The sequence below is a fragment of the Macaca mulatta genome, chromosome 5 (assembly GCF_049350105.2).
Source record: "Macaca mulatta isolate MMU2019108-1 chromosome 5, T2T-MMU8v2.0, whole genome shotgun sequence".
Taxonomy (NCBI): Eukaryota; Metazoa; Chordata; class Mammalia; order Primates; family Cercopithecidae; genus Macaca; species Macaca mulatta.
This window is the reverse complement of record NC_133410.1, coordinates 112554066-112577774: the sequence shown is the minus strand read 5'-3', so window position 1 is coordinate 112577774 and position 23709 is coordinate 112554066. Positions and strand designations below refer to the sequence as shown.

At 35.0% G+C, this 23709-nt stretch overlaps 1 protein-coding gene across 7 annotated transcripts in view; it reads left to right on the top strand.

Moving 5' to 3' along the window:
* The first annotated feature begins 467 nt into the window (after positions 1–467).
* CENPE (centromere protein E) overlaps positions 468–23709 on the top strand; it is an 87486-nt gene continuing 64244 nt past the window's right edge. For all 7 annotated transcript variants that reach the window (XM_015138903.3, XM_078002041.1, XM_078002043.1 and 4 more), the window contains exons 1-16: positions 468–635; positions 2055–2146; positions 2651–2740; positions 2865–2983; positions 3887–4006; positions 4436–4517; positions 4674–4741; positions 4824–4889; positions 8514–8565; positions 11410–11497; positions 11811–11940; positions 13207–13326; positions 14179–14337; positions 17585–17732; positions 18572–18660; positions 19721–19888. In XM_015138903.3, coding sequence (XP_014994389.3) covers positions 580–635; positions 2055–2146; positions 2651–2740; positions 2865–2983; positions 3887–4006; positions 4436–4517; positions 4674–4741; positions 4824–4889; positions 8514–8565; positions 11410–11497; positions 11811–11940; positions 13207–13326; positions 14179–14337; positions 17585–17732; positions 18572–18660; positions 19721–19888 — 1647 coding nt within the window. In that variant the 5' untranslated portion in view covers positions 468–579. The remainder of the gene's footprint in view (positions 636–2054; positions 2147–2650; positions 2741–2864; positions 2984–3886; positions 4007–4435; positions 4518–4673; positions 4742–4823; positions 4890–8513; positions 8566–11409; positions 11498–11810; positions 11941–13206; positions 13327–14178; positions 14338–17584; positions 17733–18571; positions 18661–19720; positions 19889–23709) is intronic.

Below are 23709 nucleotides of genomic sequence, written 5' to 3'. Positions count from 1 at the left end.
GAGTTACAGAAAGAGAGAAAGAAACAGGAAAAAAGCCTAAACTCAGATTTTCTAAGGCGCACAACAGGCTTGTCACGTTTCTGGACTGCACAGTGAGTTTCAACTCCTGCTGTTTGAAGTTTATTTTAAACTGTTGGTGCAGTTTCTTTAAAGGACAGCAATTCTGTTTGGGTAATGAAAAATACATGTATCTCTACCTGGTTTCGTCTACGGGTTCCAAACTCTTTAAGGATGGGGTGGAGGATGATGTTTGCTGGCTTTTGGCAGATTATAGTATTCTGGTATTCCAGGACCACCGCTCTCCGCCGACTCCCGGGCGCCCCTCCCTCCGACCCTCTTCTGCGACTCTCCGCCAGGCCCTTTAAATCCCCTCTCGTGTTTAGCTGTAGTCCCGCCGCCCGCCTTGCGTCCCCCGCGCTGCCCCGCAGGTGGAATGGCCCATGACGTCACGAGGCCACGGCTCAATCAGATGCAGCGTTTGGGAAATTTTAAATTTAAAGGCGGGGCGGACCGTGCGCCCTGAAGCGTCGGCCGCGGAGGGTCCTGGCCATTTTCCTGGGACCTGTTCAGCCTAACACGATGGCGGAGGAAGGAGCTGTGGCCGTCTGCGTGCGAGTGCGGCCGCTGAACAGCAGGTAGGGGGCCCGCACCACGGCCCGGTGCCCGCTGGGCCTGCGGCGCCGCCCTGAGCCGGAGGAGCCAGGCCTGCGGCGTTTCCAGGAGCAGCTGCTTCCCGGCTCTGCTGTCTAGTAACTCGGCCGCTGGCCACCGTTTCAGGGTCTGTAAAGTGACGGGGGAGGATCAGAGATCTAGAAGATACTTTCCAGCTGAGAGATTCACTTAAATTTAACTCAGTCTCGCTGACATTACAGACCTTCCCGTCTGTGCTGCTCTGCCTTGCCGCGTCTGCTCCTCCCTGCCCCATTCCCCGCCCTAGAGAAGTCGTATGGGACCGTGCCTTCCTAGCTCTCATCACAGTTAGTCATTTTGCACGTAACTGCTGTCTTCAGACCCCCTGAAGACAAGAGCTAGTCTGTCTTGTCACATTGAGTTAGTCGTCACTCAAGACTTCATTCATTCCACAAGTATTTATCAATTTTTTTAGTACCTTTATACGACACAGACACTCCTGTCATTGCCCAGTGGCTCTTCCATTCTAATGGGGAGAGACAGAAAGTAAAGTTGAAAATGTAAGATGTTATGTGGTGATAGGTACTTAATAAATGCTATGGAGAAAAAGCAGGAAGAGGAATAAATGAAGTCAGTTTGCTTCGCTGGCTTCTGGCCTTCGACCCAAAATGCTAACACTTTGTGTGAGTGTGAAATTTTTATTGAACACGGGGTTTAATAAATGTAAATACCAAGATCAGGGATTTCCTATTTTTGAGGAGCTTGTTATCTAATGCCTTAAACCGCTGCATAAAGAAACCATTAAGATACTTTGTGACAAGTGTTAATGATGGGCGGGTGGAGAATGTTTGCTAGAGGAGTCATTAGCCCATCAGAGAGAAGACAGCTTCCGTGGGGTGAACTGGTGTCAGGAAGGTCTTGACACTTTTCAAGAGTGAAATAATGGCTATGTTACTTAATGGAAAGGAAAGTCAGAGTACTCCAGGCACAGAGAGGTTACATCTGTCATTTGGGGAAGACCTTCAGGTAGAGCTTAGGATGTATCTAGGAATTCAGAGGAAAATGGAAGAGAGAAAAGACATGATCTAGGACTCGTACCATGCTGAGGATTTCATAAGTTTCTAAAAGGTTTTAAGAATTTTAAGCAAGACAGACACAATCAGAGTTGCATTTTGAACCATCCCTTCATTTACCAGTACTGGGGGAGAGGGTGAGAATGAAAGCCTTCACAAGAATACACTTTTGAGGGGGCAGGAGGTCACTGAAGCTCCATTTAAGACTTGAATCCTCAAAGATGGACTTTCTGTCATTCTCTTATATTATTATCTTTCAAAATATCCTGTAGAAAGTGAAATCTTTTAAATTATCCCTCCTATGACATGACTTTTATGACTGGTTAAAATGCAGTGTTTTTATTCTTTTAGAGAAGAATCACTTGGAGAAACTGCCCAAGTTTACTGGAAAACTGACAATAATGCCATTTATCAAGTTGATGGAAGTAAATCCTTCAATTTTGGTAAGCTTATAATAGCATAAAAAGTTACCGTATTATCCTTTTGCTATTAAAACTACAAAAGGTTAATCAATAATATTAGAGTTGTCACTAAAGATTAGATTAAGCCTTCTACAAACTGCTTCACTGGAAACAAAATTGTTTATACATCATGTGTTTAAGTAAGGTAACCAACTGGTATTTAAAACAGTTGTAATGACAGTTATCTAATTTTCATCTAGGTAGATTTCAGACCCCCATGTGCAAACACTATGCCTTACTGACTCTGGAAAGAACATAGAAAAGTTGATTTGTAGTGTATTTTTTTTGTGTGTAAATGAACTCATTTCACCTTAGGGAAGGGTATTTTCAGAGAACCAAAAAGTTGAAGAAAATACTGTCTTAAATACTTGACCATCCTACATTCTGACAGTTTTACTTTTAGGAATAATTACTGATTTGCAATGAAAACGCAGTTGATTCATTTGGTTTAACTTCTGTGTTATTGTTGTTGCTGTTGTTGTTTAGATCGTGTCTTTCATGGTAATGAAACTACCAAAAATGTGTATGAAGAAATAGCAGCACCAATCATCGATTCTGCCATACAAGGCTACAATGGTTTGTATTCACTCAATGTTGCAGAAACATTTCAGTCTTGGGCGTCTGTGCAACAAGCATGCATAGTTTTACCCATTATAGGTTTGTTTTTAATCTTTGCATATGTGTGTTTTGTTTTTTGCAGGTACTATATTTGCCTATGGACAGACCGCTTCAGGAAAAACATATACCATGATGGGTTCAGAAGATCATTTGGGAGTTACACCCAGGGCAATTCATGACATTTTCCAAAAAATTAAGAAGGTAAGTAACTTAACTGGATTTCTAGTACGTACAGGTAAAACTAGTAAAAACTGGGTACGAGTCTTAGTGTATTTCTCTTGTAAAGATGAAAGGAAGTAGATTTACAGTTATTGTTTGATTATCCATGGTGAAAGAAGAAAGACATAGCATAGATTCACTTTTATCTCCACAATTTACTTTATAAAACTTAAATTTCTTTTATTCTTTCCCTTGAATTCTGCAACAATAATACTCTGAACAAAAAGTAGGCATTAAGGAACAAGAAAATTTTATCATGGTTAGCTCCACCTAACCATTTAACTATCAGTGATTATAAAGGAACAGTAGAAAGTAGATGTAGGTTAAAAAAAAAAAAAAAAGAAGGGAGGCAGAAAGCCAGAATAGGCAACCTAGTTAGTTAAGAGATGGTTTTAAATTAGCATTTTTATTAAAATAAGAACATCTTGTAGTGTGATAGCAGATATTCTTGTCTTGCTCCTGATTTCAGTGGGGAAACTTTAGTGGGGATACTTCTGGTGTCTTCTCATTAAACATGATATTGACTTTTTTGCTGAGACAGATGTACTCCATCTTATTAGAGAAAAATCTACCCATCCCTATTTTATTAAATGTTTATATCAAAAATGAAAAAAAAAAATAAGAACATCTTTTGATAAGGTTTTATTTTGAGCCTAGAGTTTGAGCCTAGAGTTGGTGTTCTCCCAGCTTTATGGTACTTCACTTTTCATTATTTCTGTAGCGATGCTTTTATATTTTTGTGTTTATTATTTTGTCAACATTAGAACCAAGGGTTTTCTTAGTTTGTTTTACAGACATTTTACCTCTTTAAGCACATGAGCATTTAGTATTAGGTTTTCACAATTGGATGCTTCCTGGTGTTTTTATATAATTTTTTTCTTCTAGTTTCCTGATAGGGAATTTCTCTTACGTGTATCTTACATGGAAATATACAATGAAACCATTACAGATTTACTCTGTGGCACTCAAAAAATGAAACCTCTAATTATTCGAGAAGATGTCAATGTGAGTAGCAGACTTAAGGGAGCTTTAAAATTGACTTACTTATTGAGTTTATTGTTCTTGAACATTTACCTGTAATTTCTATAGTTTTTAAAGTGTCTCCTATTTCTATAATATGTGAGGGTTTTTTTGAAGTATTTATATTCATCTGTTAAACAACATGAATAGTTTTCAAATACTGACAGCGCTAATATTTTGGTTTAAGTGTAAAAATAGCAAGATGGAAGTATCAGGTTAGAATTTGTGTGCTTTGGTATATGAAATAAATTGTGGGTATTCATAGAATTATTTGTTACATTTCTACAGAATTATGGTTCCATTTGCCACTTTTAACTTTCACAAATGAATTCTATAATAGTTTGCACCTTGTTTTGAAAAGCAAACTTGTGACTTCTATTTCTCTAATCTTCTCTGTAATTAAACTTGTTTCAGAGGAATGTGTATGTTGCTGATCTCACAGAAGAAGTTGTATATACATCAGAAATGGCTTTGAAGTGGATTACAAAGGGAGAAAGTAAGACTTTATGCTGTATTTCTTTAAAACATTTGTAAAAACTATCTTTTCAATCAAGCACGTTTAGGCTTCAAATCACACTTCTTTAAGTTAAAAATTATTGTGTTTCTGTGGATTTTAATATATATGCAGCTGAAATATAACTCATTTTTACAGAGAACAGGCATTATGGAGAAACAAAAATGAATCAAAGAAGCAGTCGTTCTCATACCATCTTTAGGATGGTAGGTAATTCTCTCTGTCTATCTATTAGATCTTCCAAGTAAGAATGCACTAATTTTTCTACAGCTTGCTTTTTCTATCTAGATTTTGGAAAGTAGAGAGAAAGGTGAACCTTCTAATTGTGAAGGATCTGTTAAGGTATCCCATTTGGTGAGTATTAATGAACCATAATAATGTACTGTATGAGCCAAAACAAAATTTAATTTAGCTGCTGGATGTTTGGTTTAATAAGAACTGTTAACTGAACTAAATGTGGGAGGAAGTCTACAACTTGTCTGCTTAGTCTTGTCAGTATCATCAAATTCCTAGCTAAAATGTTGTAGGAAAAATTCAGAGGATCTTTCTTCCTGTTATGTCATGGTTGCCATCTCCTAAAATTTAAATATCAGGGCTATAGGGTTATAGGAATTGATGTTTTTTCTAACCATTAATGAAGTATAATTTTTTTCTATACACATTTAACAATTTAAGTCATCTTAGAATTTGAGGGTCTTTTTTAAAAATCTCAGCCAATGTAATTTAGGTGATCAACAAAAATCTAGGTTGGATGGTTAAAAAGTAATCACATTATTTTAGGTTTTACTTAAGTACAATAAGAAAATACATTTTGTATTATAAACATAGTATTTTAGACTAAATCCATTGAGGAGTGATACTGCATTCATCCTTGTAGCCCCAACACATTATACCTATTTTATGTCTAATATAGATTTGTTGAATAAGTAAATGTAAGCATTATGCAAACATTCTTATATAGCACATAAGTAAACCTTCACTTCCTTCTTGCCACACTAAATTATTGCTGTCTGTTTCTTGCTCCTTTTCTACCCTTTACCATATTGCTTTATTCTGCACCTTTAGGGCCTAAATTCTTTAGCTTGATGTGGGATATGATTTAAGATTATTTGAGTAGAAAACTTCAGGGAAAAAAGCAATCTATGATATGTTTATTCATTTTCAGATTTTATAAAGTTAGATTATTAATTACTTAATATTCAATCCTAATTTCACCTTAGCTATTTTGCTATAAAATTGTATAACTTATTTTTAGTAGACTTTAATCTTGTTTTAATTTAACAATAAAAAACCAAAACCTAACCTCTTTTATTTTCTCATCCAACACTGTGATATTTCATATAATTTTAACTTTCAATAGTTTAGCTTTAATACTCTTGGCATATTCAGTGATCTCCTTGATGATTTTCCTCATGTTACTTGATGCTTTGTCATCGGTGTTCTATCTGTTCCAACCCTCCAGCCTACCCACTTACACTAAGAATCTTCTTGGAAAGAAGTCTCCTCTAAGGAGTCATCTCTGGCTCTTTAGAGGTGGCTTTTTTCTGATTATCTCCTGGCCTTGGTGGGATGATAATATCCAGTTTCTCTTAGCTGTACTCCTCTGTTTTCTACCCTGGCTTCTTTTTCTCTACCCTCCTAAAAAAATTGAAAAAAAAAAAAAAAACTTGGAGGTATCCTGTGGCCTTTCTTCCTTAATTCTTGCTCTCAAACATTGTCATCATTTCCATGTTGATAACTGCCAAATATTTTATGTATAGTCTCTGAATTCTAATTCATGTCTTCCTAAAGATAGTTATAATTGTGTCCCATCAATATCTCAAACTTTAATATGTGTAAAACGAAACTATTTTCTTCCTACCATAGTGAATATTCCTTATTTCCAGTAAAAGCAGCATTATCCTAGCTGCCTAAGGTGGACACCCAAGTCAATTTTGACTCATCTTTTTCTGCCTTTCTCTTTGTCCACTTGTCCCATTTCTTATTGATCCTACCTTTGAACATTCCCGTGGGTGCTACACTCATTTACTTTCTCATCTCTCTTGAATTACGTCAGTCTCCTGGAACCTTGTCTCCATGACTCTTGTTTTTGTTTCTTGAAGTCATAATAAGGATTTCTAATATACTAACCACTGCTTTTGTATGTCACTTCCCGGGGCAAGATTTGGACACTCTTAACCAATCTAACTTTATTTCCTTCTGCTTCAATGAACTCCTCCCTCATAGGTTGGGCCTCTGAGTATCTTTGAATATGAATGCTTGTTCTCATCTTTAACCTTCACTCATGCTGCCTTCATTACCACTTTGCCCTTTTATTATGTATCTGTGTCATCTGTAGTGGACACTATGCAAGAAAAATCAGACTCAACTGGTAATGCATATTTACCTAACTAGTCTCAAAAATCTCCACAGAGAGAAATAACAAAGGTTTGACTTTCTTTCATATCACTCACAATATTTACTAAGTCGTTATTGTGTTCTGAGCATGGTGTTGGGCTCTGAGACTAAAAAAATAAATAAACAAGACATCCCTCCACTGCTTCTCTTACAAGCAGTTTCCTCTGCCACCTCCCTAACCCAAGCTGGTATTATCTCTCACCCAGATTCCTGCCCCAGCCGCCTGATGGGGCTGCCTGCGGCTGCTCTTGCCCCTTCCCAATCCATCCTCCACCCAGTAGTCGTAGTGGATCCATTGCGGAAGCCATTGCTGGGCTTTATGCAGGGTTCTATTACTCCCTTGCATAAAGCCCTGCAGTGGCTTCTCATTGAATTTAAACATTTCGGAGTTTTTTATCTTACTTAAAAAGTCCTGCGTAATCTGGCCCCTGTCTGCTTCTCTTATTCTATCTTTTCCTGTCTTCACTTCACCAACTGTTCCACACTGCCTTTTCTATTTTTTTGAACACACTGAGCACATTCTGCTTTGTGACTTAAATGTTTTGGCTCTTCTTTTTGTCTAGACTACTGTTTCCCTTGAGCTTTTTGGGACCAGCTTCCTCTTCTCTGGTCATTCAGATCTCAGCTTAACGACAAGCCTTACACTGCTGTCCAATCCCGTGAACCTAAACCTACTGGCCCCTTTTCCAGCTCTATATTTAAATAATCTCTGTTACACTTATCACAACATGTTTCTTATTTGTCTTTTTATCTCTTCTCACCAGCCTCCTCCTATATGTAGAATGTAAGCTCCATGAGAGCAGAGATCTTATTTATTTGTAGCCCTAGCACCTGATGCACTTCCGGGAGCATGATAAGTAGCCACTTCTTTTCAATAATATTTGTGAAATGAAAGAGAGGTCCAGCTCTTAAAGATGCCACAGTAAAGTCATGGTATTGCTACAGCATAGTACAGCTAGCATACATGACTAGCCCAACAAAATAAGTGTTATAACTGTAAGTTGTATCTATAAGTCATGTTTATAAAGAGTTCTGGTTATGCAGTTCAAGGAGCAGTTCATCTGAGATCTGGCAGGGAGGAAGGATAAAGTAGGCAAAGCTACCTCGAGGAGATAATCTTTGTGCCTGGTTCTTAAATAAAGAATAAGGACAGACTAGAACATTAGAACTAACTGAATAAAGGAAATAGCAAAAAGCTTGTGCTTGAAGGTGTAGAAGTACATGGGATGTTTGGGGAATAGTGAGTAGTTCAACTAGAGATAAGAATAAGGGATAGATAGATACAAAGTTGGAGCAATGCAAGTGCCAGCTTATAAAGAATTATATTTGCCATAGTAAGTTTTTGGACTTTGTATAGGAAACAGAACCTATACTGGCAGCATTATGGAAGATATAAAGAAAGGAACAGATAGAGAACAGTTTGACTCAGAGAAAAAAGGGAATGCCTAAACAGTAGCATGGGAGACATGGATACAGATAGAATATTCAGATATACCATGTATTAAAAATATTCTTTCAGTAGTTTGAATTTTATTATTTCAAATTATCTGCCCTAAAGATTTGTTTTTATCTATCTTACAGAATTTGGTTGATCTTGCAGGCAGTGAAAGAGCTGCTCAAACAGGAGCTGAAGGTAATTAAAACTCATGAAATATGTTAGTCTTAATGTCTTCCTATTTTATAGGATTAAAAAGTACTACCAGGCATTTTTAGAAATTGATAAAGTAGGCCGGGCACGGTGGCTCAAGCCTGTAATCCCAGCACTTTGGGAGGCCGAGACGGGCGGATCACAAGGTCAGGAGATCGAGACCATCCTGGCTAACACGGCGAAACCCCGTCTCTACTAAAAACACAAAAAATTAGCCGGGCGAGGTGGCGGCGCCTGTGGTCCCAGCTACTCGGGAGGCTGAGGCAGGAGAATGGCGTGAACCCGGGAGGCGGAGCTTGCAGTGAGCTGAGATCTGGCCACTGCACTCCAGCCTGGGCGACAGAGCGAGACTCTGTCTCAAAAAAAAAAAAAAAAAAAAAAATTGATAAAGTAATTATATTCATTATTAATAATATTCATTCATGATGATTTTCTGATAAAAGTCTTTAACATAGAAATCAGCATCTGTATCTGGTTAATTTTTATTTTAGTCTACAATAGCATCAATTAAAAAATGAAAATTATACAATTGATGGTATTGTACAGCAGGAAAGCCCATGAGAATTCCATAAAAGCCATTTAAACTTTCAAAATAAGGAAATTAAGAAAGATAGTGGGGTACACAATTAATATACAGATACTAATTTTAGAAAGTTAAAATATTAATAAACAAAAACCAGTTAAAATATTTAGTAAAATATTTTAGTAGGTTATTTATAATAACCTAAAAGATGTGATACCTAGGAAGACACTCAACAAAGATTTGTACAAGACTGATATAAAGAAAACGTTTTGTTTTTTTGTTTTTTTAATTTTTTTGAGGCAGACTCTCACTGTGTCTCCCAGGCTGGACTGCGGTGGCACGATCTCAGCTCAATGCAACCTCCACCTCCTGGGCTCAAGCAGTTCTCGTGCCTCAGCCACCCAAGTAGCTGGGATTACAGACATGCATCACCACGCCCAGCTAATTTTTGTATTTTTAGTAGAGACAGAGTTTCGCCATGTTGGCTGGGCTGATCTCGAACTCTTGGCCTCAAGTGATCCGCCACCTCGGCCTCCCAAAGTTCTGGGATTACAGGGGTGAGCCACCACACCCGGCCTAAGAAAACTTGTAAATCAGACTTGAAGGACACAAACAAATACTTGAAAAAATGGAAAAGCATACTTAGATGTAGAAGATTCAAAATCACAAGGATATCAGGCCTCTGGGTTAATTTCTAGATTTAACACAATCCTAATAAAAATATCAAGAATACATTTTCATGTTTAAACTAGGTAAGATGATTTTTAAATTTGTATGGAAACATAACAGACAAGAGTAGCCGGAAAAATTCCAAAAAGCAGAAAGTGGAATTTAAGATTTTACTATCTTACTATAAGATAGTAAAACACATTATAATGCCATAGTAATAAAACTATGTGAATTGTCAGCCCAGTGGAATAGAATAGAAAATCCATCAAGAGTCCTGAATACATACAGAAGTTAGAATACAATAAAAATGGTCCTTCAAATATGTGAAGAAAAGATAGATTATTCATTAATTGATGGCCATTTGGGGAAAAAAAATTATCCATATATCATATACCAAGGAATGCGTTATAAGTGGCTCAAAAATTTCAATATTAAAAAAACTATAAAAAGTATTGGAAGTCAACTTACAGTGGGCAAACCCTTTTGTAACTGATACAAAGTCCGGATGCCTTAAAAGTTTAAAAGCAACAAAAAACTGGGCAAAGATAAAAGTGAATAGTTCATAAGGCTTAAATGGTTTAGCTTGCACCTGCACTCTTGCCATTAGAAGAGCTGCTGATCCAAGGAAGATTAGAAGTTTGTTCAACAGACTTGAGCTCATTCTGCAGCCTATTGTAGAGGCACTCAACTGAGCCTAGCCTACTTCCTCCAAACCAGTCCATCCTCAGACCTGTGAACAAAAAATAAATGCTTGTGTTAGCTGGTTGGTTAGGTAGTAATGTTACAGCAGTAGCTAATTAATGCACCTGTGAAATAACATCTGTTCAAAGTTATTTTTTGCAATTTTTTTTGTATAGGCAGTAGATTGAAAACCTACATGTCCTTCAACAGGGGATGGGGTGGGTGAATGAAGTCTGATGCAGCCGTAAAATGGAATTTTATACTTCAAAAAAGAATGAAAAAGATCAGTGTTTACCGATATGGAAATTTTTCTAAGCTATGTTGCCAAGTGAAAAAAAGCAAAGTGCAAAATAGTATGTATGGTCTGTTACTATTGATATCGGTGAAGAAAGAAGGAAATAAATATATATGAACTTGTATTTTTAAAAATCTCTAAAGAATAAACTAATAACAGTGGTGTCCTGGTAGAGGTATAGGAACTGGTCGAATATGGGATAAACGTGGAAGGGAGCTTTTTCAAAGTGTACTTCTTTTTAAAAAACTTTTTGAACCATGTAAGCATATTAACAATTTAAAAATGAGAAATTAGAGGTTAATTTGGTTGTAAGTTCATAGTTGCCTATATTTAGATGTTGGAAAAAAAAAATTGATTTGAACCAAAGAGCTACAGAAGCTCTTTCAGGAAACAGGTTTTTTTTCCCCTACATTCTTCCCTCCCTCTTCATTTTTGTCTTTTTACTATTTTTCTCAGGTAATAACCTTTCTGATTCACTTGAAGTGGGACCAATAGGGAAAGAGCTCCTTCTACCACTGATATTAAAGATGGGCTCATGTCTAAACCAGAGCATAGACTTTAGCATCTGCCCTCCAATTTCTCTCATTAATTTAGTGATAAATAAGTTTATCATCTAGAAAAGGAGTCAAGTTTGGTTTTCGTATTTGTTTAATAAATTCAGGTGTGCGGCTCAAGGAAGGCTGTAATATAAATCGAAGCTTATTTATTTTGGGACAAGTGATCAAGAAACTTAGTGATGGACAGGTTGGGTAAGTTTATCCCGTTGTGTACTTACCTACTAATTCTTACCTTTTTCATTAGGTTGAACATTGCAATATTTCAATGACACTCAAATGTACTGATTTTTTCCATATATTCAAAAGCTTATACATACAACTATAATCCATTGAATTTACTTTCTGTTTTAAATATTTTTTAGTTAGTAGTTTTAATCTGCCTCATATAACCTGTAAACTAATTTTTGAAACTGTGGCTGATTTAAGAGTTCTGCGTTAAAAACCAACTACTTTGTTATATAAACATTCTCAATCTTGTTCTCCCATAAACTTATTCCTTGCTAAGTGGTTTCATAAATTATCGAGATAGCAAGTTAACACGAATTCTCCAGAATTCCTTGGGAGGAAACGCAAAGACACGTATTATCTGCACAATTACTCCAGTATCTTTTGATGAAACCCTTACTACTCTCCAGGTGAGTTTGATTTTTATCTCAACTTAATATGGGGGAAGATCAACTTGAAGCAGAAAAAACTACCTACTAAAATTAAGCAAAGTTTTTTAAATTAACACACCTGTTATAATCAATATGTTGTCTACGAAATAGCATTTCTTAATTTAATTTTGCCAGACTTCAATTATTTGTATCTTACCTTCACAATTTTTGCCACATCCAACACTAGTTTACTGAAATTGACTTGATATTTTTTTAAATAACTCACTTTTTGTACTTAATTTATTGTAAAAGGAAACTTTAATATTAGTCCTATCAATAGGAAACTATTATTACTTGCCACAAATAGAAGGTAACAAAAAAATTGTATGTCTGTCTGTATAACAAAATAATTCTGAAATTCCTGGTAGTTAACTATTGCCTTCATTTGCTCTGAGCCTAAGGCCTACATTTTCTATTTTAAAAAGGAAAGGAACCAGCCTGACCAACATAGAGAAACCCTTTCTCTACTAAAAATACAAAATTAGCCAGGTGTGGTAGCACATGCCTGTAATTCCAGCTACTGGGGAGGCTGAGGCAGGAGAATCGCTTGAATCCAGGAGGCGGAGGTTGCAGTGGGCCGAGATCGTGCCATTGCACTCCAGCCTAGGCAACAAGAGCGAAACTATGTCTCAAGAAAAATGAGAAATGTCAGCAGGGTAGCTTTCTCAATGAACGATTCAATGTTATCTAATGGTCACCTTCATGTACCCACCTAAAGTTACTTATGGTACTTGTACTCTGAGAAACATTGCTTTAAATAGATGTTGAGCACCAGATCAAGGTACTATCAGGTTCAAAGAGAAACTAGAGTCCCTAGCTTAACAGAATTAATGAATTCTGTGACAAGGCACATAACACTTGTCTTGCAACATAATTTTAGTAGTTAAGTAGTTAATAACTAGTATAGAGTTTAAAGGAAGGAGAGTTATCTTTGGCTAGAAGCAAAACTTCAGAGTAGAGGAAGCGTTAGCACTGGACCTTGAGGGGTAAATGGGATTCCAATAAGCTGATGTTTTTAAGTTCTCTCAATATATCTTTTTTTATTCTCCTGAAGACTATCAGCCAGGGTAAGTTACAGAGCATTGTTATAAGGACATAGAATGTTCCCTTTGTTCAAAAGTATTACGCCAACTGGAAAGAGTATTAATGTTTTTTAAACTTGAATATAAGAAAGCTAAATATTACTAATTAAATTTGAATTTTTTTAAGTGTTGAACACTTAGCACTTTTGTATTTTTTTTCCAGTTTGCCAGTACTGCTAAATATATGAAGAATACTCCTTATGTTAATGAGGTATCAACTGATGAAGCTCTCCTGAAAAGGTATAGAAAAGAAATAATGGATCTTAAAAAACAATTAGAGGAGGTATGTATGAATCATTTATTTCATTAAATAGAAAGAATCAATTTAGAATGGAGACCTGCCCAAATGCTCAGAGACTATTCATTCCTGAATATCTGAGTTGCTACAACTTAAGTTTTAAATCATTTTTAAACAAGAAGAAATCCACTCATAAAAATTTTAGTTTAATTTACTATAAATTGTAAGATTTGGTTCTTGAAATTATTTTAGATTTTGTTTTTTGTTTCAAAATCTGAGATTATCAAATGGGCCAAGTAGAAGTATTTCTTAAAATTTTTCACAAATACATATGAATTCGGTTAAAAAGAGAAACTACAGAGTTACTTAGAACCACTTTCTGTATTTTCATGTTATCCTGAATTCCTCTTCTAACCCTTAGATTGCAATCTAATAATATAGCATAATTTCTCATTTGTTTTAACCATCATGGTCCCCATATTTTGTAAAAAATCATGCATTAGTGATCTTTTTTAAAATGAGCTAAAATATCAAATGGTAATCTTATGAGAACATCTCTGTCTTTACTATCGGACTTCAAGTCTTTGTTTTATGACTTCTGACTATTCATATCTTCTTAGACAATTAATACAGTTATTCTAACAGCATTGTTGTCTTATACATGGTATATAGAATAGTTACATGAGAAGAAATGTGCATTTTATTGTAAGTCTGAGAAATTATTGATTATGGTAACTGCATTTTGATGTTCTGCAGTTAGAGTAAATTTTATTTCACTGAAATTAAAATTCTTATAGTTCATATACAAATGTTATATTTTATTCTTTTATGCTACTTTTAAGGTTTTAAAACTTAACCACATGTATTATTAACATAATCCAATATTGCATTCTATAGGTTTCTTTAGAGACGCGAGCTCAGGCAATGGAAAAAGACCAATTGGCCCAACTTTTGGAAGAAAAAGATTTGCTTCAGAAAGTACAGAATGAGAAAATTGAAAACTTAACACGAATGCTGGTGACCTCTTCTTCCCTCACATCACAACAGGAATTAAAGGTAAAATTAAAAGATGACAGCTTAAACTTGATGTACAGAGAATAGAATTGTTATTTCTATATGTTTATTATGTAGTATGCACTTTCTATCCTTTGATACAATATTTTCAAGAAACCCAGAAGATTTTGTGTTTTCACAGTACCTAAGAGATTCATTAAAAATACCAATTTCTGATTCTCACTTGTAGAGATTCTAATTCAACAAGTTTGGAGTTTATTTAAATAATTTATTTGCAATATGCTGCTTAATAAATTCTAAAGAAACTGGGTGATTGGAAGCCACAGGTTTCTAGAATATGTGGAAATATTATTTTATACTTAAACAGAAATATTAATCTCAGGAAAATTGGTGTAGAATATAAAACAACATAATTGTGTCAATGTAGAGTCTGCTGAAAGAAAATAAAAACAACATAGTGAACAAAATTCTGACTTTGTTTATGTGGGGTTTTTTTGTCTGTCTTTAATTGAGTAGGAATTTATTGAATAGACTTTTGGGGGTGTGAGGGTGTCATGGATAAGAGGATGATCTCTGGAGCTAGACTGCCTGGATTTAAATCTGTCATTTCCTAACTCTTGGCCTTAGACAATTTCTTGAATTACTTTGCTGCTTTTTCCTGTGGAAGTAGCAGTGTGGAAGAGCTTGATACTCACCTCATAAGTGTTGTGTGAGGATTAAATGAGATAATAGGTAGAATTAGCTCAACACAGCACTTGCCACACCGCATATTCTCAACTAATGTACGTTATTAATATGAATAAGCATTATGTACATTGGTGTACAGAACACAATCAAGAACTATTGGTTGAGTGGTGAGCAGGAAATAGCCCAATGAAGGACCTAGAGAAGAATGTTTCAAAAGAGACCTACATGTGCAAAACTTGGAGTTGTGAAGAAACATGATGCATTCCTTGCACTTAAGATGTTCTAGTAGCAGGGGCGTTTTAAACCCCCTTGAGGGATTTGAATGTGACGTTTTGCTAACAACAAAGAACAGCCTTGCATGTGACATCAGAATTATAGTTAGGAAAGATGTAGCTGCTGTGCACGTCAGACTGCTTGGGCCTGCAAAGACTGACTCTGGAGTTGGAGTGAATTGGATAAATTGGAGAAGTGTTTGGAAAGTAAACTTAGCAGGACTTTGTGGTTGTTTGGATGTTGAGGGCAGAGAAAGGGAGGAGGAGGTGTCCAGAATGACTTGCAAGCAATTCCTGGCTCCTGGGTAGCTGGTAACAATATTGGTTAAGTTAAGGAACACTGAATAAAGAGCAGTGGAAATGGTGGGTGTTTTATTTGGGATTTCTTTTGTTTGAGATATCAGGCAGTTGAAAATGCAAATGTGTGAATATTAGGTAGAAGATTTGAGATATAAATATCAATTTGGGCATTAACTACTACAGATCCAAATTAAAGTTTGTTCTGGTTGCATATTGAGAGAAGGCAACAGAAGGCAAAGTAACAGAAGGCAAAACTCCAGTTGGGTAAGGCAGAGAAAGAAGAATCTGTAAAGAAGCCCAGGTTTAGCTCTAGAGTTAAGAATAAAACCTAGTGAATATAGTAGCTAAGGGGAGAGAATATTTCAGGGAGGTAGTGTTCAGTGGTGTAATATTCTGCTAAGAAGTTAAATAAGATAAAGATGGACGAAAAATTATTTGCATTTGGAAACACAGCTTATTTGCAAACGTGATTTGAGTTATTAAGTAGCAGGGTTGTGAAAGCCATCTTGTAGTGTATTGAGGTGGCCTAGATGGATGAGATCTTGAATATAGTAGAAAGAATTGGACTACCATAGGAGAAACACCTCTTGAATTGGAACAAACACAGAGGAAAGGACAGGCCTCTGTGCAGGTAGTACTCTTAGGAGTTTAGGTTTATACTTTCTTTGTGAAATAGGTTTAATTTTTCTGCTGAGATGGCAGGTGATGGTAGAGTCATAAGTTTACAGAGATACTAAGGGTTTGAAATAGGCTAGCCTTTGTAGGTAATGAAAAAGAAAGCTGACAAGGGGGAAGGGAATATTGCCAAGCAGCATTAAAGATCCTGTTTATCTTGTCAGCCAGTCTTCTGGCTGTGTGGCTCTGGCAGTGCTCAGGAGGCTGATAAAGGTCTTGAACACAGTGTCATTTGAGTGTGCCATGTGGGGTACATGTAAGGGACAGAGAATGGGTCAAATAATTTGAGAACGTTAACCTCAAATTTCAAACATGATTACAGTGATCTATGGAATCTAAGATGATAGGGTGAGAACCAAGAGAGAGATGGCAAAAAAAAAAAAAAAAAAAAAGTCACGCAACAAGGGAACAGAGCTAAATAGCCCCTGATAAGCTAAATAGCTATAGTGGGATTAACTAAATTAATGATTTGGAAGGATAACAACAGTGATAAGAGCAAGAGGTCTAGGTTTATGACTTTCAGATAATGATAAGGTCCAGGTGTGACTTTGGTAGCAACTAGCATTAAACTGAAGGTTATTGGAGGATTTATATATGATGGGGCTTTTGCAGAGCAGGACGTGGAAAGGGCTGGCCATGTCAAGCAGAACAGCACTCAGGCATGACAGTATGCAGTATATTCTGGGGACAACAAGTAATCTTAAGAGGCAATGTGATGGAATGGTTGCATGGAAAGGCTCTGAAGTAATAGACATGGGCTCAGCCACCAATTGGCTATACAACATCACACAACTTCTCCAAACTTGTTGGGCACCCAGCTCATCTGTTAAAAAGATGTAGTAAGGTTGATACTCGATACAAGTATCATCTCATCTTATTTGACTCTCAACAACCTTAGGGTTGTGTATTTCAGATGTGATTACAACCCTAGGGTTGCTGAGAGAGTCAAATAAGATGAGATGATACTTGCACTGAGTAAAGAGACGAGAAGAATGGTGACTGTGAAACCTGGAAAAACTACTTAAGAGGCAGGCACAGGAAGAGAAACCAGAGTGAGTAGTAAGTATAGCAGCTGGGTAAGGAAAGAACCAGGAGATGGGTCCCTGAAGTGCTGAGGAAGGAGTGGATAAATCATGAGGACAAAGTAGGAAATAAAGAAAACTGTAGTTAGCGTGAAGTGAAGAGTCAAGAGTTTGATTTTTTTTTTTAAAGCAATATCCTTAGACTAGTAAAAATTTAAACTAGGCTTAATAAGAATTCTACCAAGTCAATGGTTTTCAAAAATAGAAACTAGTTCCCTTGTTTTATTATGTTTGAATACAAATCTATATGACATAATTTTAATTTCTTCCTAGGCTAAAAGAAAACGAAGAGTTACTTGGTGTCTTGGCAAAATTAACAAAATGAAGAACTCAAACTATGTAGATCAATTTAATATGCCAACAAATATAACAACAAAAACCCACAAGCTGTCTATAAATGTATTAGGAGAAATTGATGAATGTGAGTGCTTTTTTCAAGTGGAACTATGTTTGATTATAAAAGCATCCTTATAAAGGGAAACAATGTTTATAGCTCAGTTAATGTGATAAACATGTTTAAATACTGTGTATTTCACATGTGATTACAATGGAGATTATTATTTAAAATAAGTAATTATAAAAATACAAAAAAATTAGCTGTGCGTGGTTGCAGGCACCTGTAATCCCAGCTACTTGGGAGGCTGAGGCAGGAGAATCACTTGAAACTGGGAGGCGGAGCTTGCAGTGAGCCAAGATCCATTGCACTCCAGCCTGGGCGACAAGAGTGAAACTGTCTCAAAAATAAATAAATAAATATAAAGTAATCATAAGTTCTTTACTCTGATTCTCTTAAGAATGATGCACTAGTTGAAACACACGTGAGACAGGTGTTTTTATTTTTGTTCTAATTATTCAATTAAATTACTAGTTATATGGCATCTGCCTTTGCTAATCTTAAAAGAGTGGCATTGACATAGGAATCTGTTTCAAAATTATTTCTTCAATAGTACAGTCTGTTGGGGGGGCATTTAAAATCTACTTACAATGATCAAATCTCAAATTCAGAATTTGTCCTTTTAACCTGTATTTCATTAAGGATCCTGAATTGTGTCACTAATTCCAACCAGTGGTCATCTTAATTCATACAATAATATAAATCACCGTATCTATTAATGTACTTTTGGTATTCATACTCTGAGCACATATTAGTTAATTTGAAGTTCTTAGTATCTCTGATAAGAATTTTTTTAGTAATCTTTAATTTGACTTAGGAAATTTGGTAAACATGTTTATGGACAATTTTTTTTTCTCTAATTATAGCTGTCTGTTCAGAGTCTGATGTTTTCAGTAACACTCTTGATACATTAAATGAGATAGAATGGAATCCAGCAACAAAGCTACTAAATCAGGTAACTTAATGTATTTTACAGCATATAATGCTTTTACTCTTTTTAAAATTCTTTTGTTATTAGATATTGTTACTTGTTCTCATTTAATTTCAGTAATGATTTTGGCTCTAATGAAGGCTTCTCTCTTTACATTGCTACTTTATAACCATCAGGCACCTAGAGGAAGACTAAAAATTTCATAAGGCAGACATGTGCTAGCAGCTAAACCTTTGCTTCTACCTCTTTACTAGCAGATCTTAGTATTCATGATGTTTGTAAAGTTTCTGTTTTGCCTTGGTAAACTTCATGAGGGTGACAAGACTGATTTTGAAAGTGTCAATTGTCAGGCATTTATATTGTTTAGAATAATACATCAGGGAGAGGTAATTTTGGTGAATACATCAGTAAGTTTAGATTCCTTGTTTACTTTGTATATTGCTTGTGTTTAAAGATGTATAGTTGTATAAAGTAGTAAAGAAATTTTCATTTGAATTTTAGAATATAATTGCAGTGCTCCTTATTATTGTTAGTTAATTCCTATGAAGTATTATTGACAAAGTGTTTTTGTGTTCCTAAGACATACATTAGAAGTTTCTTGGGTTTTTTTTACAATCTCTGGTGTAGAAAAGTATCTTTTTAACTCATGGTTTATCTCTTTTCTTATAATAATATAGAAAATAGAAATAGGCCTCTTTAAGTATAGTAAAACAGTTGTCATTAGCTTTAGAAGTCAATAAATAATATCTCTGTTTCCGTTCTTGAATTCAGAAGCATCAGAGACATAAAATAGGATTTAGTTAGATTGGGGAATTAAATTATCAGTTTTATTACTGAGGAGCTTGAGGATTTACGATCAAAATTTCCTGTCAGGCACAGGCAAACATACAATTTATTGATATATTTTTAAAATTCTCCTTCTTTCAAAATAATCTATTCTAACTTAGCTAGTTTGCCAAAATGTAGACCTTTAGAAAGATATCAAATCAAAGTTAAATTAGTTATTTAAATAATCCAAATTTTGTTAAGGAAACAAAAAATATATGAATTTTCTGATTGGAAAATCTGTTCTTGTTTATAATAGGAGAATATAGAAAGTGAGTTGAACTCACTTCGTGCTGACTATGATAATCTGGTATTAGACTATGAACAACTACGAACAGAAAAAGAAGAAATGGAATTGAAATTAAAAGAAAAGAATGATTTGGATGAATTTGAGGCTCTAGAAAGAAAAACTAAAAAAGATCAAGAGGTAAGAGAGACAGAAATGTAAAACTAAACTAAAAGCCTACTTTTAAAAGTAGTATTCTCTTTTTTCTATAATGTAAGCTTTTTTATATTTTTTTTAAATGTACAGATAACATTTTATGTGTTTATTGTATACAACATGATGTATGATGTTTTGAAGTATATATACATTGTGGAATGGTTAAATCTAGCTATCAAATGTACTACCTCACATAGTTAAATTGTTTTTGTGGTGATAGCACATAATATCCACAAATTTTATGTTTTTTAAGAGTACAATACCTTGTCTTTAACTATAGTCACCTTGCTGTACAATAGAGCTGTTGAAGTCTATTCCTGCTATCTGTCGTTATGTCATCTGACCAAGATTTCCCCATTTCCTTCTCTCTGCTAAACACCCCAGCCTCTGATAACCACCATTATGCTTTCTACTTCTAAGAGATCAGCTTTTTAAGATTCTGCATATGAAATCATGCAGTATTTGTCTTTCTGTGCCTGGTTTATAATGTCCTTTGGGTTCATCCATGTTGTTCCAAATGGTAGGATGCTAGGATTTCTTTCTTTCTTTTTTTTTTTTTTAATAGCTGAAGAATATTCTATTGTGACTTTATACCAAATTTTCTTTATCCGTTCCTCTGTTGGTAGACTTTTAGGTTGGTTCCATATCTTGGCTGTTGTGGAAGGTGCTGCAGTAAATGTGGGAATGCAGATATTTCTTGGACATACTCATTTAATTTCCTTTGGGTATATACCCAGTGGTAGGACTGCTGGATCTTATGGTAGTTCTATTTTTGCTTTGTTGAGGAACCCTCATACTCTTTTCTGTATATTTCCACCAACAGTGTAAAAGGATTCCCTTTTGTCCACATCCTTGCCAAGAAGTTCTTTTCTGCCTTCTTGGTAAGCCATTCTGATTGGGATGAGGCAGTACCTCACTGTGGTTTTGATTTGCATATCCTTGATTATTAGTAATACTGAACTTTTTTTTCATCTATCTGTTGGCTATGTGTATGTCTTCTTTAGAGAAATGTCTGTTCAGGTCTTTTGCCTATATTTTAATTGGGTTGTTTGGGGGTTTTTTTACTATTGAGTTGTTTGAGTTTCTTATATATTTTGGATATTAACCATATGTCAGATGTATAGTTTGCAAATATTTCTGCCATTCTGTAGGTTGTCTCTTTATTGATGATTTCCTTTTACTTTAGTTGTAATTCCATTTATTTATTTTTGGTCTTTTTGGTTGTGCTTTTGAGGTCTTATCCAAAAATTCCTTGTCCTGACCAATGTTCTGAAGCATTTCCCCTATCTTGTTTTCTAGTAGTTTCATAGTTTCAAGTCTTAATATTTACATCCTTAACTCATTCTGAATTGATTCTTATATATCATGAGAGACAGGAGATCTAGTTTCTTTCTTCAACATATAGATACTCATTCAGTTTTCCCAGCACCACTATTGAAGAAAGACTATCCTTTCCCCAACATATGTTCTTGGTACTTTTGTCAAAAATCAGTTGGCTGTATATGTGTGGATTTATTTCTGGGTTCTCTGTTCTATTGGCCTGTTGTCTGTTTCTATGCCAGTAGCATGTTATTTTGGTTACTATACTTTTGTAATATATTTTGGAGGCAGATGGTATGATGCCTCCAGATTTGCTCTTTTTGCTCAAGATTGCTTTGGCTATACAGGGTCTTTTGGGGTTCCATACGAATGTAAGGATTGTTTTTAATCTACTTTTGCGAAGAATGTCCTTGGTATTTTGATAGATATCGCATTACATCTGTGGATCACTTTGGACAATATGGACATCGTAACAATATTCTTCCAGTCCATGAACATGCATATCTTTCCATTTGTGTCTTCTTCAATTTCTTTCATTAATGATTTATAGTTTTCATTTGAGAGACACCTCAAATTCATTTCATTTTCTGACACCTCCTTGGTTACATTTATTTCTAGGTATTTTTTTTGGTAATAAATGAGATTTTTTTCTTTGTGTCATTTTTAGATAGTTTGCTATTAACATATAGTGATACTACTGTTTTTTTATGCTGATTTTGTATCCTGCAACTTTACTGAGTTTTATTAGTTGTAACAGTTTTGGATGGATTCCTTAGGGTTTTCTGTATATAGGATCATATCATCTACAAATAGAGACAATTTAACTTCCTCCTTTCCTATTATGTTTTATTTTTCTCTTTTGCTGAATAGCTCTAGCTAGAACTTCCAGTACTATGTTGAATAAAAGTGGCAAAAGGGAACATCCTTATCCTGTTCCTGATCTTAGAGTAAAAGGCTTTCAGCTTTTCCCCATTTGGTATTACATTAGCAGTGGGTTCATTGTATGTGGCCTTCTATACCTAATTAAGAGTTTTTATCATGAAGAGGTATTGAACTCTGTCATGATTTTTCTGCATCTGTTGAAGTGATTGTATGACTTTTTTTCATTGTTTTGTTAATGTGGTATGTCATGTTTGTTGATTTGTTTATGTTGAACCATTCTTGTATTCCTGGGATAAATCCCACTTTATCATGGTGAATTATCTTTTAAATGTGCTGTTAAATTCAGTTTTGTAGTATTTTGTTCACGGTTTTTCCATTTGTTCTTCAGTGATATTGGCCTGTAGTTTTCCTTTTTTGTCTATTTCTGGTATCTGTAATGCTGGCCTCATAGAATAAGTTAGGAAAAATTCCTTCCTCTTCAATTTTTTGAAATACTTTGAGAAGAATTAGTATTAGTTCTTCTGTAACTATTGGTAGAATTCAGCAGTGATGCGATCAGGTCCAGGGCCTTTCTTTGATAGGAGACTTTTTATTACTGATTCAAGTCTCCTTTCTCATTATTGGCCTGTTCAGGTTTTCTATTTATTCATAATTCAATCTTGCGAGGTAATGTGGTACAGGAATTCATTTCTTCTAGATTTTTCAATTTATTGGCATATAATTGTTCGTACTAGTCTCATGATTCTTTGTATTTCTGTGTTATCAATTGTAATGTCACCTTTTTAATCTCTGATTTTATTTATTTGAGTCAGCTTTTTTACCTAGTCTAGCTAAAGGTTTGTTGAATTTGTTTATTTAAAAAAAAAAAAAAAAAACTCTTTATTTTGTGGATTTTTTTATGTCCCTATTTTATTTCAGCTCTCATCTTTATTCTTTCCATTTGCTAATTTAGGGTTTAGTTTGTTCTTGTTTTTCTAATTCTTCGAGGTAATAGTTTAGGTAGTTTGAGATCTTTCCTCTTTTTTGGTATAGGTGTTTATTACTATAAATTTCTCTTTTAGAACTGCTTTTGCTGCATCCTATACGTTTTGGTATATTGTGTTTCCATTTTCATTTGTCTTAACTTTTTTAAATTACTCTTTTAATTCATTAACCCAGTGATTGTTCAGGAGCATGTTTAATTAATATTTCCATAGTTTCTGCTATTATTGATTTCTAGTTTTATGTCATTGTGGTCAGAAAAGATACTTGATATAATTTTGATTTTAAATTTTTTAAGACTGTTTTTGTGGCCTAACGTATTATCTGTCTTAGAGAATGTTCCATGTGCAGTTGATGAGAATGTGTTTTCTGCAGCTGTTAAATGGAATGTTCTGTAAACATCTGTTAGGTCTCTTTGATCTAGACTGCAGTTTAAATCTGCTATTTCTTTGTTGATTTTCTGTCTGAATAATCTGTCCATTGCTGAAAGTGTAGTTTCGAAATCCTCTATTATTATTGTGTTGCAGTCTCTCTTCCTTCAGATTATTGTTATTTGTTTTATATATTTTCTGCCATGTTCAGTGTGCATATGTATTTACAATTGTTGTAACATCTTGCTGAGT